The 16917-nt window shown below is 37.1% G+C and overlaps 1 protein-coding gene across 1 annotated transcript; it reads right to left on the reverse strand.

Annotated features, from left to right (window-relative positions):
* Nucleotides 1-3467: 3467 nt before the first annotated feature.
* Nucleotides 3468-15805, reverse strand: LOC140238801 (selenocysteine lyase-like). Its single transcript, XM_072318698.1, has 12 exons — nucleotides 15680-15805; nucleotides 14667-14776; nucleotides 14118-14218; nucleotides 13262-13430; nucleotides 12300-12430; nucleotides 10661-10816; nucleotides 9893-9999; nucleotides 9009-9045; nucleotides 7886-7969; nucleotides 7151-7250; nucleotides 6500-6575; nucleotides 3468-5372 (listed from the first exon to the last, which is right to left on the reverse strand). The coding sequence occupies exons 1-12, from the start codon at nucleotides 15703-15705 to the stop codon at nucleotides 5210-5212; spliced, it is 1260 nt and encodes a 419-aa protein (XP_072174799.1). The 5' UTR covers nucleotides 15706-15805; the 3' UTR covers nucleotides 3468-5209.
* Between the last annotated feature and the right edge of the window lie 1112 nt (nucleotides 15806-16917).

Consider the following 16917-nt stretch of genomic DNA (forward strand, 5'->3'; position numbering starts at 1 on the left):
ACTTCAAGGATAATCGAAAATACAAATTCTACAACTTTAAATATGGTCCTTGTTTCGTTGACGCACAGAACACACAAAAGCTGATGCTGATGAAGCTGCTCTCGGGGAGTAATCTCAGCCTGGAAAGTATCGCCTCCAGAGTCTCGAACCTACAACCTGACAAACGAGGATCATCAAGCTGTGAGTATCCACTAAGCCACCCGTATGTACAGTGTACACGTGATCTTCAGCTAAACCAGCAATACGAAATGTTAATCGTTATACATGATACACCATGACACAATGTCATGCTAATTGAATGGGTGGTGCTCACTGTGAATAAAAAACACACAAATAAAGCAAAATAAGGATTTAAGTGTAGCCCGAGGTTCCGCTTGGCTCATAAGCAGAAAAAGAAGGTAATTTTCAGCAACAGTTATAGGTGTGTTGGATTTTAAATTCTCAGAGATAAGCATCTACAATGTAATGATTATTCAAATAATCCTTATAAACGGTGCTTGCCAGCACATCCACGTGGCAACAAAAGTGGCACAATATTATGGCAATATCAATAGAAAAAACATGCTAAAAAATGATGCGTTCCACGAAAAAAATAAAATTAAAATAGATACTTTCCAAATTGTTAAGTGACGGCCCATTCTGGTTATGGTCTAAGCAAGTTCATCCTTTGTTTGAACATGAATGAGGAATTCAAAATATTGTTATGTCGGACAAGCTATCATTGTGTTATTGAGGATATTATTACTCATTATTGCGATATATATATATATATATATATATATATATATATATTTATTCATTTACATATATACATATATGTACGTATATATATATATATATATATAAACACACATATATATATATATATATATATATATATATATATATATATATATAAATATATATACATATAAACATATATGTATGTATATATATATATATATACATATATACATATATGTATGTATATATATGATATGTATATATATATATATGCCCAATGATCACGAAAATATCCAGTTTTAATATCGTAAGTGAAATAGTATATTCTACAATATTATATGTAGTGCATAATAATTATAATTGGAGATTGTTACTCTAGTTAGATGGATTCTGCTTGCATGTTTATTCTCAGATCTTCTCAAGCGATAATCTACGTGAACCTACATAAATTTCTTGTATACAAACAAGTATCATAATATCAAATATTAATAACCTCTCCCTCTCTGACTCTCTCTTTCCGATCACGTGATTACAGCTAGCGGCTGTCGCTTTTGGAAGATTCTTTGTTGATGAGAAGACCAATAGACCAAGGAACCTCTGTTGCCATGACAACGCCGCAATCCTCTATGACTCACGGAATAACTCTTCTTTAGCGATTCAAATCTTGGTATCACCACATCAAGTTCCATTCGAAGGAAATCACCATAAGCTCTTTAGCTGAAACATGGTGTAATCAAGGTCCTTATACTTCCAAGTATTACTTTACCCCATGCCTACGTGACTTCCAAGGGCGTTACACAGTGGACTCCCGTTATAACAAAGTCCTCGGGACCGGCAGTTTTCTTTCGTTATATCAAAATTTTGTATAACCGAACAAATAAACAATGAAATACATAGAGTGGATCGAACAAATAAACAATGAAATACATAGAGTAGATAATGTTGCGGCCTGAAATCTTACTTCGTTGTAACCGGAATTTAGTTACAACCGTGTTCACAATAACGGGAGTGCATTGTATAAAGTCCATAAGGGTAGAATCTCGTAACGTGAATTGAATTGAATTACATCCACTGGATATAAATGATGTGATCAGGTTTGAATGGGTGCAACGTAAAACATAATCACAACGGGTAACACTGATTTGCTCAGTAGATACAGTGTATTTTGTCAGTTCAACGTTAAAAACCGAGATGCAAGTACATATACGAGCATTGTTCGATGATCGAGGCGATATAGTTGCAATTTCAAGATTCAAAAAATCTTCATGTTTAGATTACACCTATAAATATCAAAGTCAAATCATGGCTTGGACTTTTATCACGCTGGGAATTCATTGTATATCAATAAGAGTAATTCCATGATCATGTACAGTACTACGTGTAAGAAATCATTATGATTAAAATCTGGATCTTTTAAATATTTCATTATGTTTTTGTTTCGGGGTCTCTAAAAATCAAGTACAAGAAGAATGTGTGAAGATATCATATTGATCGAATTCATCTGATGTAAACTTGAAAATACCTACGCTATGTGCTCAGGACTTCACCTTCCAGAAGTAGGCCTATACTAATTAATGTTTGGTATAAGGAAACAACAACAATATTGGAAAGGAAATAAGTTATAAAAAAGTGATTTAACAATGCAAACGTAGTGCTCTGTGCTGCAGGCCTTATGTCATCTTATCTTATCAACTTATTAAATTTTAAAGAATTTGAAATTACGACTCAAAATATTACTTTACAGTGATTGTTACTTTGAGAAATACAGTATGTAGCTCTCTTTGTAAATCGAGTGTATGTTCAGTATACTCTTTGTTATTTGAAACGCCTTCCGACCTGTGAATCATTTTGTCATATTGACATTGTTGTATTGGGGCTTGAAAACAAAGACTTACAAAGAAATGCTCAACTATGGAGTAAGAAAGATTATTTTGTTCATATGAACATTTGCTATATCAGTGTTCTTTATCAAGAGAGTTCATTCGTATGTCCCCCAACAAAAAATACAATCGGACTTTCCACAACAATAACTTTAAAAATAGTGAATCAATCCACATGCAATTTCAAAGTATGAAATTATAACTTATTATCTCCATCTTACAGAAAACCCCATATTTAATAAGGATCTTTGTAGAGTATGTCAGGAATCCCTTCCCTCCAAGTTTTGTTCACTGTGTTCACAGTTCAAAGAGTATCCAAGTGCTGAACTTTGGAAGAAACGGACACATGACATGCTTTACAACGATCCACATTTTTCTCTGTGACCACTTAACCAAATCGAATGGGGTTTTCTCCAAAATGTAGGTAAAAAGTTGTCGTTTCATTCCCTGAAATAGCATTCGGATTGTTTGAGCATTTTGAATGTTATCAATGCAGAAATCCGATTGTAGATTTTTGACATACTGTATAATACTGCCTTGTTTGTTATTGTTATACATAATGTTCATAATTGCCATCAATAGGATCAAAGATGGCAAAATTGACAAAGATGTTTCTATGATGACCTTTCAAATGTGTACACTAACAAGAAACATGCTCTAATTTAGTCAATTGCTATGCAATGTACAATGTACTTTAAACAAACATTAGGCAACATGGATTAGGAAAGCCCATTTGTAAAATACACAAACACACACATATGACATAAAAACAAACACAATCATACATTGTACTACATAATACTATGACAACAGTGGCACTTTTGAGGGACAATAATTTATACACTTGTATGACTTCATTGTTGATTGTAGGATGATGCATTTAATCACACTACAAGCCTACATACAACAGTACTTAGTACACTCGTTACCATCACCCAATCTGTATCTATTACACTATATAGATGATGACTGGCAGGGAAGGGAACATACCGAATGTTCCACCTGAGACGAAGTCGAGGGACTTATAGCCTATAAGTCGAGGGACTTATAGCTATAAGTCGAGGGACTTATAGCCTCCCGAAATAGCATTTCAAACCCTGAGGGTCGAACGTTTGGTATGTTCCCGACAACAAAAGTCATCATCTTTTATATTATATGGGTTAGTCAAATACCATCATTATCAATTGATTTCACGCTCTGAAAGTGGCGCATCAAACCGTACACGTACCGACCGTACCTTATTGATATCATGGCACGCTTAGCGTAAAGGTCCGATCGCGCTAGCTAGCGCAGAGCCAAATTCACTGTGCGCACGGGTATTTGTTACGTGAAAATGTTTTCCCATGGGAGAACATAACAAGAATGTTCGCCCATGTGCGAACATAACGAATGTACCTCCATCACGTGACTGTGTTTAGCCAATCACTAACCGGTATTTGACTAACCCATTTAATATAATGTGTTGTTTCCTGATGGAACGAAGTAAAAAGATGCACTCATCAATCAGTGAGCGCAAACACATAATAAGCACAGGCTATCCAAGCATGAGTTGTGATTCTATTGACACTTACCAAAACTCACACATATGATACTTCAAAGCTACCTCACAAAAAATTAACTATAATTCCATATTTGAGTATGAGCAGCATTAATGAGATTATAATACATAATTTGTGTGTTTGTGTGTGTATTGGGGGTGTCAAATAGTATGTTTTTTTGAAGGCACAATCCATTAATTCTTCAGAAGGGAAGATATGCAGTCAAACAAAACGTATTGAAGCATTAAAGTCATAATCTATCCCCCACTCAAACATCACAAGTTAAAAACACAAGGAAGAAAAGAATGCATTGTAGGCCTACTTTATGCTCTTCCGGATCTAATTCTAACTATTGTAAAAGAGGAAATTTTCGTGGTGTCAAATTTTTGCACATTTCATGTAAACAAAGATAAAAGTATGCAAAAATGTTTGCTTTGTCAGAGTCAGCACTGTCAGAGTCCCCAATGATAGGTCCTACATTGTATATACCTCCCCCCCCCCCCCCTTTGTCCCATTTCCTATTTGTGAGTTGAGACCATGATAAAATGAAGATGAAGACAAATCTCTGAGGGCAAATGTTTGTAAATAAAGTAAGTTACCGCTTATGATCCTTGCAAATCAATAAACATGATGGTTTCTTTCAGCATGGCATCTTAATACCCTGTACGTGTAGACAGCTTCAGCTTCTCTGCCAGTGGCTATGTACATGGGAATCTTTGTCATTGTATGACTGTAATAGCAGTATGCACCTTTTGTAATATGGCATGTATTTTGGCATTTTTGCACTCACAGCTGAGCCAATGTATCATCTATTTTCCACTAAATATTTCAGTATCTCTGTTCTGCCATGTATTTCAGTATCACAATTCCTATTCTATCCAGGGACTAAAAAAGACCACCACTGATATAACTGGTCCATCATATTCATAAAAAAACATTTGCTGCAGCATTGAAAATGGATTTTTGGAATAATCATCTACAAAAGCAGCAGCTGATTTAATAAATATAGGAATCACTTTTACTTGGTTTCTTCTTGACAAGGGGAATTAAATCAGAGGATTATGATGATCATGAATTCCCATTTTCGGCGTCTATACTCTTCAAGACATCTTTGAGATCACTGACAACCCTGTCGATGTCAGCAAAGGTCGTTCCTCGACCAACGCTGAGTCTCAAAGCATTGGTTGCAATGTCATACGAAACACCGACGGCAAGTAGGATGTGTGATGGTCTAGGAAGAGAGAGAATCGAAGAAGTAAAGATTACAAGACATTTTTCTTGGTCGTATAATACAGTGTGCACAAATATATCGTAGAAAAACATTCATCACATGTTTAACTACTGCTCTCCTAATAATTAATTATACTGTGCTGTTTTCCCAGAAGATAAAACAAAAGAAAAAACAAAATTGCAATGACACCCTCCCCCCCCCAAAAAAAAAGAGAGAGAAAATAATAATGATAAAAAGACACATCGCACTAATATTTCACAAGAGACATACAGCTGTATACATGTATTACTTTTGTTCCAAATAAACCTGAATTATAATTTCATAAGAGACTGTTGAATAATGGACTTGCATCACATCACACGCAGAGAGTGTAAACACATGTCTTTTGTGCATGGCTTGTTGATGTTTTGTGACATACAAGCATTGATTGTGCATATACACACATTGACAGGCAAAAATCTTTTCGATGAACAGGAATACTGTATGGTTCCCCAATCCTCGATAATACCATGAATATACAGTGAAAGGGTCATTTGTGCAATTAGAAATATCCACGCTTCAAACTTATGGCAGTCATTTTTAATATCATACCAACCGATAAATGGGCGAGACAACAGCAGCTATAGTGCTAGTGAAACACAAAAGTTATTATTTTTCTTTTGCACATCATTACATACCAAAACATAATTGTAACCAATGTTCAAGTAAGTGTCCATAAACAATTTCCCCTCCCCTATCTAGTTTACTCCCCCCCCCCCCCCACCCCCATCCCCAACCCTTCCCCTCAGCTTCATCTTCCAACTGGGCATTTGCAGAATATGTCCCTCGGATAGGACATAAAATGGAAGTCCCATGTGTGAGAGAATCACAACTCATGCATGTACAGGATCCTGCTTCATTCATTCATCGCAAAGAGCAGGGTGTTTAACCCGGTGAAGTGGTCCCAGCTCACATCCAACTGGAAGACCAGCTGTTGCAGCTGAATATGGGCTATCCAGCCATCTTTTCTAGATGGAAATGAACAAACAAACAAACAAAGACAAGAATAAAAACCCCCTTTCTGTCAGGTATCTCTTTAAAGCCCACAACTCTCTTAAGCATTGAAATACATCAAGTCAGTCACTAACCTATCACCAGTATGTGAGTGACAAGCTGCTCCTACACTGGCTTGAAGACTGGTCACCATGGAGAGAAGTTTTCTTCCTACAGTCGGAAAAAAGAAGAAAAAAAAAAGACTCAGCCGAAATCATCACATCATGTCAGAATAATGCATTAGAAATACTCACAGATTTGCGTAGAGCTGGACGTAGTCTAGATTGTGAGAGAAGAAGCTGCTTTGTGCTTATCCAACGAGGACATGAAAAAACTTTGAGAAGTTTGGATTCATCTTCACTCTTGTGACCTGAACAAAACCTCGGTGACATTTAATGATGTAAACTGCTGCATACCTGGGTCTAATAATTTGGGGGACACTATGGATTGTCAACAGTGACTCCTGGCCATTAACCTAACATTGCCACATTTTGTTTGAAAATGAATTCTCTTAAAGGGATGGTACAGTATTGGTAGAGATGAGAATTGGGCTTTCACTTTTTGCGAGATACCAAGAAAACACTTATGATATAGTATAGAACAAAAGCACATACCATTTTTTAGAGGAATTCAAAGTCTATTTGATGAAAAAATGTCTGGTTTTACAATTTATAACATTGTAATTGGACAACACAGGGAAACTATGCCAATCCGGGATTGAGATTTTCCTTCCACGAAAGTATTACCTTGGCGATTTTTGCCCAAGAAAGACACGTTACAGGTGTTTGGAATTCGCTGGCTGCCTTCAAACTTCCCATTGATGTGAATCGTATCGCCAAAGGCAGACTACTGGGGACAGAAAATAAGACATAAATAGTTTTGTTTTGTCTGTGGTATTGCTGTCTTGGTAAATATTAAACTTCAACTTCATATGACAAAAAATTACCAAAAATCTGCTGATAAAAAAAAAAGCCATTAGCAGAAATGACAGAAAGTTCTTACTGTTCTTTTCAAATGGCGCAACCAAAATCAAATGTTATATACACATAGGAAAGAAAGATAAGCTCTGTGTGAAATACTATCATCATTTCATTTCTGCCTTTATGCAGGCATATAAAAATATATGCATACCAACTTTTTTTTTTAAATTCACAGTGTGAATTAGAGTAAACATCTTATCTAGAAACCAATAAATCCCACACACAAAAAAAAAACACTATCAAAGCAACATTTAAATGCCCTGCTGACAGTTTAGTTACAATGAAATTCCAGGACATGTTTCCCGAGAGGAGTCCTTTTTTCTTTTTTTTCAATTGGGGACTATAAAACCAATTTTTCATCTGTGCAACAAACACTTTCTTTTAAAGGTCATGTTTTCTCTTAGACTATATCTATTCTCTTGCTATAATGTGCATGATATGACCAGTCATTGATTAAGATACTACCGGAAATCATATTATCAGAGTGCAAATTATTCTCACCAAGATTGACTCCTCAAGATAGTCTCGTACTGCTCTCATTCCAGACTCGTATTTGCCAATATTTTCTGTGACAAGCTCTGCAGCCTGTGAGAAAAGGAAGCAGAAATTCTGCTAATGATTCTAAACTCACTTGAAACACTTTGCAAAGAGGCCATACACCCGTCAAACTATCTTGATAATGCTATATCAAAAAGATACGTGTACGTGACCTCCTTGAGCTAATCCACACTAGCAATGAAACACGAAGTGCCATTCTGGGCATTTCAGAAATATTAAAACTATTCAAAAATTCCACCACAGAGTCTCAGATTAGCAGTATATTTCCTCGGATTAAAGTAGGGTCATTAATTCTGTGTGTGATATTACTGTACTGGCAAAGGTAAACAGAGCAATAACAGAGCTGCCAACTTTTTTTAAAAGCCTTTCAGTACTTAAATGGCTGAAAATCAGTAATTTGCACCTTTTTTGGGTGAAAATCAGTAATCTGTAACAGTGCAATAGGATATATCACAGACAATGATTTCGAAAATCAGTAGTTTGCTTGTAACCTTCAGTATTCTTTCCCAATTTCAGTAGAAATTACTGAAAATCAGTACTAGTTGGCAGCTCTGCAATAATAGCTCAAACTGCTGGAATAAATAATATAAGACTGAAAATTTACACTACCATGACTTTGCTTGACCCAAGGTTCGATCTCAAGAGGCTTTTTTTTTCTTTGTAAAGCTGTTTGCTATACACACTTCCTATGAAATTATTGTGCATATAAATTGTAGAATCTTAGATACACCAAAACACGCCTTTTCTATCTTTCTCTAGTCTTTACTGATACAGTATCATATTTGCCATGTGGTATCCGTTTGCAGAAGAATCATATTAAACAGCCATGGTGTACTTTCTTTTCTGTGAAGTATTCAAGCTTTCTCATATTCCAATGCAAATTTTCCAGTGATAATACGTAAATTAATCTATCCAGAACAACTATGCACACACAACTACCCTGACAGTGCAAGATCATAGACGTGATATCACATACATTTTCCTCCCACACAGGGCAAAGTTGAGTCCAGTCGGCCTAAAGCTTTAAAGAAACATCAAAGTTGTCCACTTCATTGCAGCTTCTTACCTTTCCCAAGCCTGCAATCATTCCAGTATTCTCTGTCCTACAATTGATACAAAATTTATGATAAAGGAAAACAAAGAGAAAATATCTATTAATACGTATAGATGAAATTCTAATATATCATTATAATCTATACCACCACAGGGGACCTTGGGGCAAGCTGGGAACAAGATAAAACTGAATGTGGACAAATCAATATAGAATGCCGCACATATCAAACCTGACAAAAGTGTTCATAACTTCCTCATCTTTGAACCAAATTTCATAACTTGTTTCTACTACAAAGGACAGAGAATACAAAATTGTATTGTTGAAACATTTACTCCACTAGATATTCAAACAATTGAATTTACTCAGGCCTTTGCAGTTTTATGGTACTCCCAACACCATTCATTCTTAAAAAAAGCAGCGATAAACCTTTTTGTTTGGACAGTCAATTTGCTCTTCTTGGTCTCCCGCTTCCTGTCTGAGAGATGAGGAAATTCCTTCTGAATCCACATGATGGTAACTACTGTATACGCCATATATTTAGCGAGTCTAAATTTTCACGTATAGAGACTTCCTGACGATTTCACAAGTGGTTAAATTCGTGATCGTTGAGTAGTGAACTGAACAGAGAAATGTAAACATGTTTGTCACATTCATATTGGGGATCAGAGTCAATACTTTCGCGTGACTTTAATTACGCCAGTAGCACCTGACTTGCGAAATTTGCGAAAATAAAAACCTCACAAAATATTTGGCGTATACAGTAATCTCTTACTTCTGTTTGATATCTGTGCAACTTCTCTGACGCATTCTTAACGGGTTCTATAACCTTGACACCATGATTCCTTTCCCAACTCCATGGTGGTACATGCAGGTCTATTCATCAGCTTGCCACTCACCCAGGCCTGAGGTTTCTCTCCTGACCCCCTCCAAAGAGCATGGGGTAGATGGGTGGGTCTGCTCCACCCCCTTTCACATACAGGGCTCCAATCCTCGGGCCATAGAACTGAAATGACAGAAATGAAAGCACTCAGTGAAATTGTAACTGCTGCAAAGATAACCATACTGTGATAAATACATTTTTCCCATTCAATGTGTTCTTTTTTCTTTCTCTCACTTTTTGATGGTAACAAGTGAGCAAAAATTTTATCTGCAGCAATATGCAAAAAATCGAAATATTTATGGCATATAAATATGCCCCATCCTAAAAAATCCTGTAGATTGGCAAACTTGAGGACAGCTTTCAACCAACACATAATGGTGGAATTTCAGAAAGAGATATCATTCCATACCTACAAGATGGATGGAAGTTATCAACACATAAAGGAATCAAACAAAGGACAAATCTTGTTTCATTCATTAATAACATTTAGTGACAGCTTCATTATCATAAAATGATATCAATTGAACACTGTGTTAACAGATACTAAACATTGTGAAGACATCAAATTCAAGAATGATAGTAGATATTGATTCAGAGACAAATAATAGGAGCAATAGTGACAAGACATATTTTATTGATCATAATCAATGATAATTACAATATCAATACTAATGACAGTACACATATTGATTAAAGTAAAAATCATAATCCTCATCGTTATTTTTGTTATCAAAACTAGAAGTATAGCAGCACGCATCATTAAATGATGAGAGATATTGCATACCTTGTGACCGACAACGGTCAGGTAGTCTACATTCAGATCGGAAACATTGACTTCAATCTTGCCGATTGTCTGGGCAGCATCTGTGTGCAAGAGAATCTTCCGCCCTCTGTGGCTTTTCTGCTCTTCTCTCACACGCTCAAATATCTCCGTCACTGGCTGGAAAATGGAAAAAAAAAAGACAGTAAGAGATATACTGTGTCTCTTTACTCATCAACATGGAAGTGTGCTGATGTTGGCTTTCATAGTATTTCATTGCACTGCTCGTTTTGATTATATCCTAAAACTGTATAAGCTGTTATTTCAGATTACAGATATTTTCGCAAATGAGGAGGTCACAGACATTTTTGTGAGATGTTGATTTCGCGAATTGCCACAGAGGCTATTATAAACGCAGTATTACCCCAGTGCATGTCAATACTTTTGTGTGTTGTTAAATTTGTGGTCAAACTGATTTGCGAAATTCCCGAAAATTAAACCCTCGAGAAAATAACAGCTTATACTGAACAGTGACTGAATACAAACTCGGTGTTGGATGCACTTTCCCACATTACAATTTCCTGGTATAGGGTTCTGTGATGTTCTACCAGTTGTGGTTTTCTTGAGCAGACCTACATGTACACGAGTCCCACATATTCACATCCACGGTGGCAGTTTAGCGTTGATAGTCTGCTCTGTCTTTAACCAGATGTGAGTATTTTCTCTACCCACGTAATGGTAAATCTTTAATGATCCTTACAATCTGGAATGTGTAAAGAAGATATGCGAGCGATGTTTCAGATCCAACAACAAGCAGACTCTCCTGATATGCTCTCATTCCTACAACTGTGCAAGTGTTCTCCATGGAATACAAGGAGTTGGTGTTAATTTTTCAGTGTGTGTCTTTTTGTCTGTGTTTATGTATGTTAGTGTGTATGTGAGTTAGTGTGAGTGTGTGCGTCTGTCTATTGTGTGTGTGTGCGTGTGTGTGTGTGTGGGTGTGGGTGTGTTTATTTGTTTCAAACAATATATAAACTACAACAAAGTTAAAAGCAAGTCATATTAAGATGAAGATGGAGTCTGGCCCCGAAGGGGAAGTTGTGAGACTGATCAATGGTTACTTTGTTGGTTTAATTGTTTGCGGACCCTGTGGGAGCTGGTGGTTTGTTATACGGATTCTCTTTTGATTTTAAAGTTGTATTTTTTTCCCACCAAGCCTCAACTCTTTTTCCCCCCACCTCTCTCACCCTTCCCCTCTCTGACAGAATGTGATCTTTTAAATTGTTTTGAAAATATATGTATTAGTGTAACAAACTTAATGTTTACTAGTAATCTTATGGATTTGTATTCTTTTTTCTGTCGGAGGAGAGGGTATAAATTATCATTTATTTATTTATTTTTTCTTTTTATTCATGTTTGATTTCGCCCATAAATTTGTCTAATCATTTGTAATATTTTGTATATACAACTGTATCATGATTTTGTTGATTCAATAAAACATATAAAGAAAAAAAAAAGAAGAAGAAGAAGAAAAAAAACTGTGCAAGTGTTTGTCACTCATTACCATCTACAATTGGCTTCTTCTGTCTTCAGTACACTTCTCATCTCTTGGTTTTGACCTTTCTCCCTCCCCTACTGCTAGAGATCCTCCAGCTAGACATACCTGTATCACTCCAATCTCATTGTTGGCATGCATGATGGTGATGAGACAAGTGGCTGGTCTGATGGCATCCATGACTGCCTCCACCTCTACTCTACCGGTCTTGGTGGACGCTGGCACAAAGGTGACTTCAGCTGGTAGAATGAAGAAAGAGAAATTGAAGCTTAAACTAATCTCAATTTCTTCTCACATTTAATCTATCTTCTCCATCTACTTCCTTGTTTAATCACACTGAAGTGCCCAAGAATTGATGATGAAAATGAATGTAAAAAGCAGATAACAGTTGGTGACAGAGAGATATATAATGATAAATTATAGTTTATCCTGCAATGTGGCTAGTTTAATAGTTAAACTGTTTTCATGATGGTAAAAATATAATGATAAACCATCAGAAATGTCAGGACAAATGTGAGGACAGCACAATGCTGCATTGATAAGACAATTTGATTATCATATTACATTTGTCGCTGACAAGGTATTGGAGAAGAAAGAGTAAAAATAAATTTTACTTCTTCAATGCAATGAACTTCAGTTCAATTCTTATCTACACATTTCTTTATCTATCCAGATCTATCTACCTACCTATCTATCTATCTATCTATCTATCTATCTATCTATCTATCTATCTATCTATCTATCTATCTATCTATCTATCTATCTATCGATATGTACATAATATTGAAAGTGTTTGCTATCTAACCTGAAGTAAGACAGTCAGGGATGTGGAAGATAGGGGTATTCCTGAAGTGATAGATAAAGTTACATGCAAGAAACTAAAAACACATATTAACCCACTGAGGACGAGTCCCTGAGTACACTCAGGCAAGGGTCCATGGGAAATGCGTTGGGAAATGCGTGTTGTAGCAAAATCAGTCCATCCTCAACGGGTTACATCAATTAAATATTTATGGGATCTACAAGATAAATCCATCTAATTGTAAGCTATCCAGTGAGACTTTGCTCACCAATCCCTTCTTTGATGAGATGCTCCAGTAGAAGCTTGATAGAATCATGCTCCAGGTTGGTTGTGATGATGTGGGGCTTGAGAGGGCCCCCTGCATCAAGGGCATTTTTGTTGCCCTGGTGACAGGTCTTGAAATGTGCGATAGCTGTGTGTATTACAAGATTGTTTGCCTGAAGTGGAAAAAACACACAAAAACACATGTAAACAAAACAATATAAGACCATGATAACTGTTTCTCTTTGAAGAAATTATATTGTGCTACACTTACTCAATAAAAGTAATAGAGAGTTTGTGATAAAACCCAGAGTGATCACACTGTAATGTATCATGACTAGATCATTTGATTGTGGAGGCCAAGATATCATTACCTCATCTAATTTGCATGTGGTTAGCGTGGTTGCGACTTGATATCTTGTGAAAGCAAGTGATATTTTAACATTCCTTTTCCTTCTTATTCTTCACTAACTTCAGTAAAATTTCAATTTGGCATCATTATGACATGATTGAAAAGTATGTGTTGTACTCTTTCATACCCACTGTAAAACTGTCACAACTTTACCAACCACAAGAGCCAAACCGACATTATTTCAAAGGGGGGGGGGGGGGGGATCAATTTTATCAAATGAGGAAATACATTAAAAATACATAAAAAATACATTAAAAAAATCCTATCTCATATTGTTTCCCTCAATCCACTTTAGTATCAACTAAAACAAGGAGTGGACATTTAACCCTTTCTTTCCCCAAGGACTTTGGACAGTGTGTACAACCATACAGGGTTTTATGTGCCTATCGACACTCACAGCAAAGGACAAAAAAAAACAACAACAACAACAACAACAACAACATGGCATTACCTCTGTGCCCCCAGATGTGAAGATGATGTCACCAGGGGATGCCCCTATCATGCCTGCCACCTGTGCTCTGGCCTTGTTGATGACCTGTTTAGCGAGCTGACCTTTGAGGCAAAGAATAGACAACATTCATGAAATACTATTCTGGCCATATAATACAAAGCTTCACAAAGTAGCACATTTTCTTCTTTTTTTCTACATTTCATAATTTAAGACTTGATGGCTATACATTATGACTGGCAATCAAATTTGGAGAAATATCAAACACAGCATTTCTTTTTTGTCTCATTTATTTTTCATTAGATTAAGCACTGTTCTACTCTAGATTGTGAATTATCCCAATTTTGCTAAACCTTTGTGTATAGTGCAGTGATTTATCAAGACAAATGATTGAACAAACAATCTTTACTGCCTTGCATTTGTCAGATCTGAATCAAAGTTGTGACAATCTGGCTCCTGGTTTTGTTGTTGTTTCACTGCTCCATTTTGCACAGATATTCTCCAGTCTCATTCAATTTCTCTCCTATTCCCCTGGATCCCTGATCCCATTACCTTGTGGATATGAACTGCTGGGGTTCCCCCATGCTTCGGTCAGTGCATTGGTCACAGCTTCTACCACAGCAGGCTCCAAGGGTGTTGTGGCATTGTAATCAAGGTACACCCTGTCAAGACAACGTCCATTGAACTCTTCAGAATGAATATGCACAGCAAACAGCTATGCCTATACTATAATCTAGGGAAAGCTAGGATTGAAGAAAGATTTAGTTTTAAAAAAAAAATTGTACTATGATCTATGTTATGTAATATAGACACCGACTGATCAAACAATTTTGTTGTTGTTGTCTTTCAATTTGCATTTTAAGTTTTAAAACATGATGTGTATCAGTCACTTGCACAATTTGTAAAACTAACCATGTTAAAATGAAATCTAGCAAGTGTTAAATTAACGGTAGTAACCCCGGGCGCTGTACGTGTTGGGGTCGCTGGCCTGGTGTGCGGTTAGCGTTAAAGATGTCACATTCAACCTTATCATATCGCAATGAATTTTGCACAGTTAGTTTAGGTTTGAATGGGTTACTTTAGACACAGCAATGACTACAATTTTAAAGTTTTAATAGTCACTGCTGTGTCAGGAGAGTCTGACTAATATTAACAAGGCAAACATTTTGGTTGACATGTTCCGCGGAGACTACGTCTGGCTTCTTCACGGAATCCCCTCCAATGCAATGGAGGAGAGCCGTCAAAAGAGTATTAAAAAAAAAAAATGATAAAAAGACTCCTCCGGACAGACAGATCTTTCTGCCTGACATTTGGTAGTTGACTGTTGCTGTTGTAGACCTACACCCTACATACTCCATGATCGCTGTCCCACTGGGCACTGATGATATTCCTGGTAAATCGTTATTAGAAAATTTAATCTCACACTACGACAGTCACTCAACACTGCTCAAATTCCCTTCCGGGCTTCGGCTTCGCTTCTCAGCTCACGCAACGATGATATGCTACATTATTGATTTACTTTGGTTTTATTATCAAAATATTAAATTTTGAGTTCTGACACTTACTTTGACTTCGTTGAATCACTAGCCATATCCGCGATGTAATTCAAATGTCATGGACAACGTAAACGATGGAGGCCGGCTGGCGAAGCTGATGGGCACTATGCTGGTAGAGTAGCGTGCAACAACACTACAGTCGTGGAAAGTGGGGACTTGCGATCACCTGACAAATGTAGAGCTGTCACATGACCCGCAATTCGGCAGGACTGTGTACTGGCTCAGTCACATGATGCGTGATCGCCGTCGTCGGTTGAGTTGAAGGGAATACCCTGCTACTCCTCAGGTGCTAGGCTAGGCCGATGGCGATGTGACAGCAATGAACGTCTGGTCAAAGTTTTGTGCTGCTGCATAGGAAACAAGCTTTGAAGATTTACCCACTAGTGAGTATTCAACATTCATGATTCACGTCATTTTACTCGAACTCGAGTCTAATACAATGTACTAATTTCTAGACCACCGCACCACCGGTCCCTAGAGAGTCTAGTGCAAAGTAGTAACTGTCAGTGTAGCCTGACCAGAGCGCTGTGCAAACAGCAGTCTGACATGTACGTAGTGTTTAAACGTTGTAAACAACCGTCACTTTTGACGGCAAGACCACAAAAATGTCTTTTAATTTGTTTGATTTTAACAGTAATACCACCCACCTATATCGTATTTTGCTGATGCGTGATGGCTGAGTTGAATTTGGTGTTTTGTTGGTATCCAAACCTTATTGTTGAATTTTTCGGAGTAGATTGTGCGATGATTCACAAAATCAACGAACTACCACGAACGCTCAGCCCATAGAGCTATACAGCTCTATGGCTCAGCCCGAGGTACCGGGCCGTGGTAGCATTTTACGTACGCCCGTGCGTTTCTTGTGTTACTTAAAGCTTGTCGTCTTCTACGTACATGACATGTATTTCCGCGCGTGCTGCTCTCATGATTTGACGTCACTTCCACTCCGACTAGCTCATCCACTTCCGCTCCGACTAGCTACGTTGCAGTATAAGAGAGTGATTGCTATTCAATTTTCTTTTTCCCCTTAACTTATCACTTATTGATATATCGGATTTAGAGGCGTCAATAACAGGTCCTGGCACGGTAAACACCTCTCGCGCATCGGAGGGGACTAGGCCTCCTGAGGCTGAGAAATCTGCTCAAAGTACAGAGCCTGATTGTCCAGAAGATGCAACCCAGAACAAAAAAGAATAAAGTGAGAGGAAGGTTTCACTGACGCCGGACCTGGGACCCCTCATGAAAAG

Source organism: Diadema setosum, chromosome 15, assembly GCF_964275005.1.
Source record: "Diadema setosum chromosome 15, eeDiaSeto1, whole genome shotgun sequence".
Lineage (NCBI taxonomy): Eukaryota > Metazoa > Echinodermata > Echinoidea > Diadematoida > Diadematidae > Diadema > Diadema setosum.

Bases quoted from the DNA above. Each gene is read 5' to 3' on its own strand.
- LOC140238801 (XM_072318698.1), bottom strand. From the start codon at position 15,705: ATGGCTAGTGATTCAACGAAGTCAAA. The intron at 14,219-14,666 runs GTAATGGGATCA...TTTGCCTCAAAG, and splicing joins CAGCAGTTCATATCCACAAG to GTCAGCTCGCTAAACAGGTC. The intron at 6,576-7,150 runs GTAATACTTTCG...TTCCGACTGTAG, and splicing joins CTTGGGCAAAAATCGCCAAG to GAAGAAAACTTCTCTCCATG.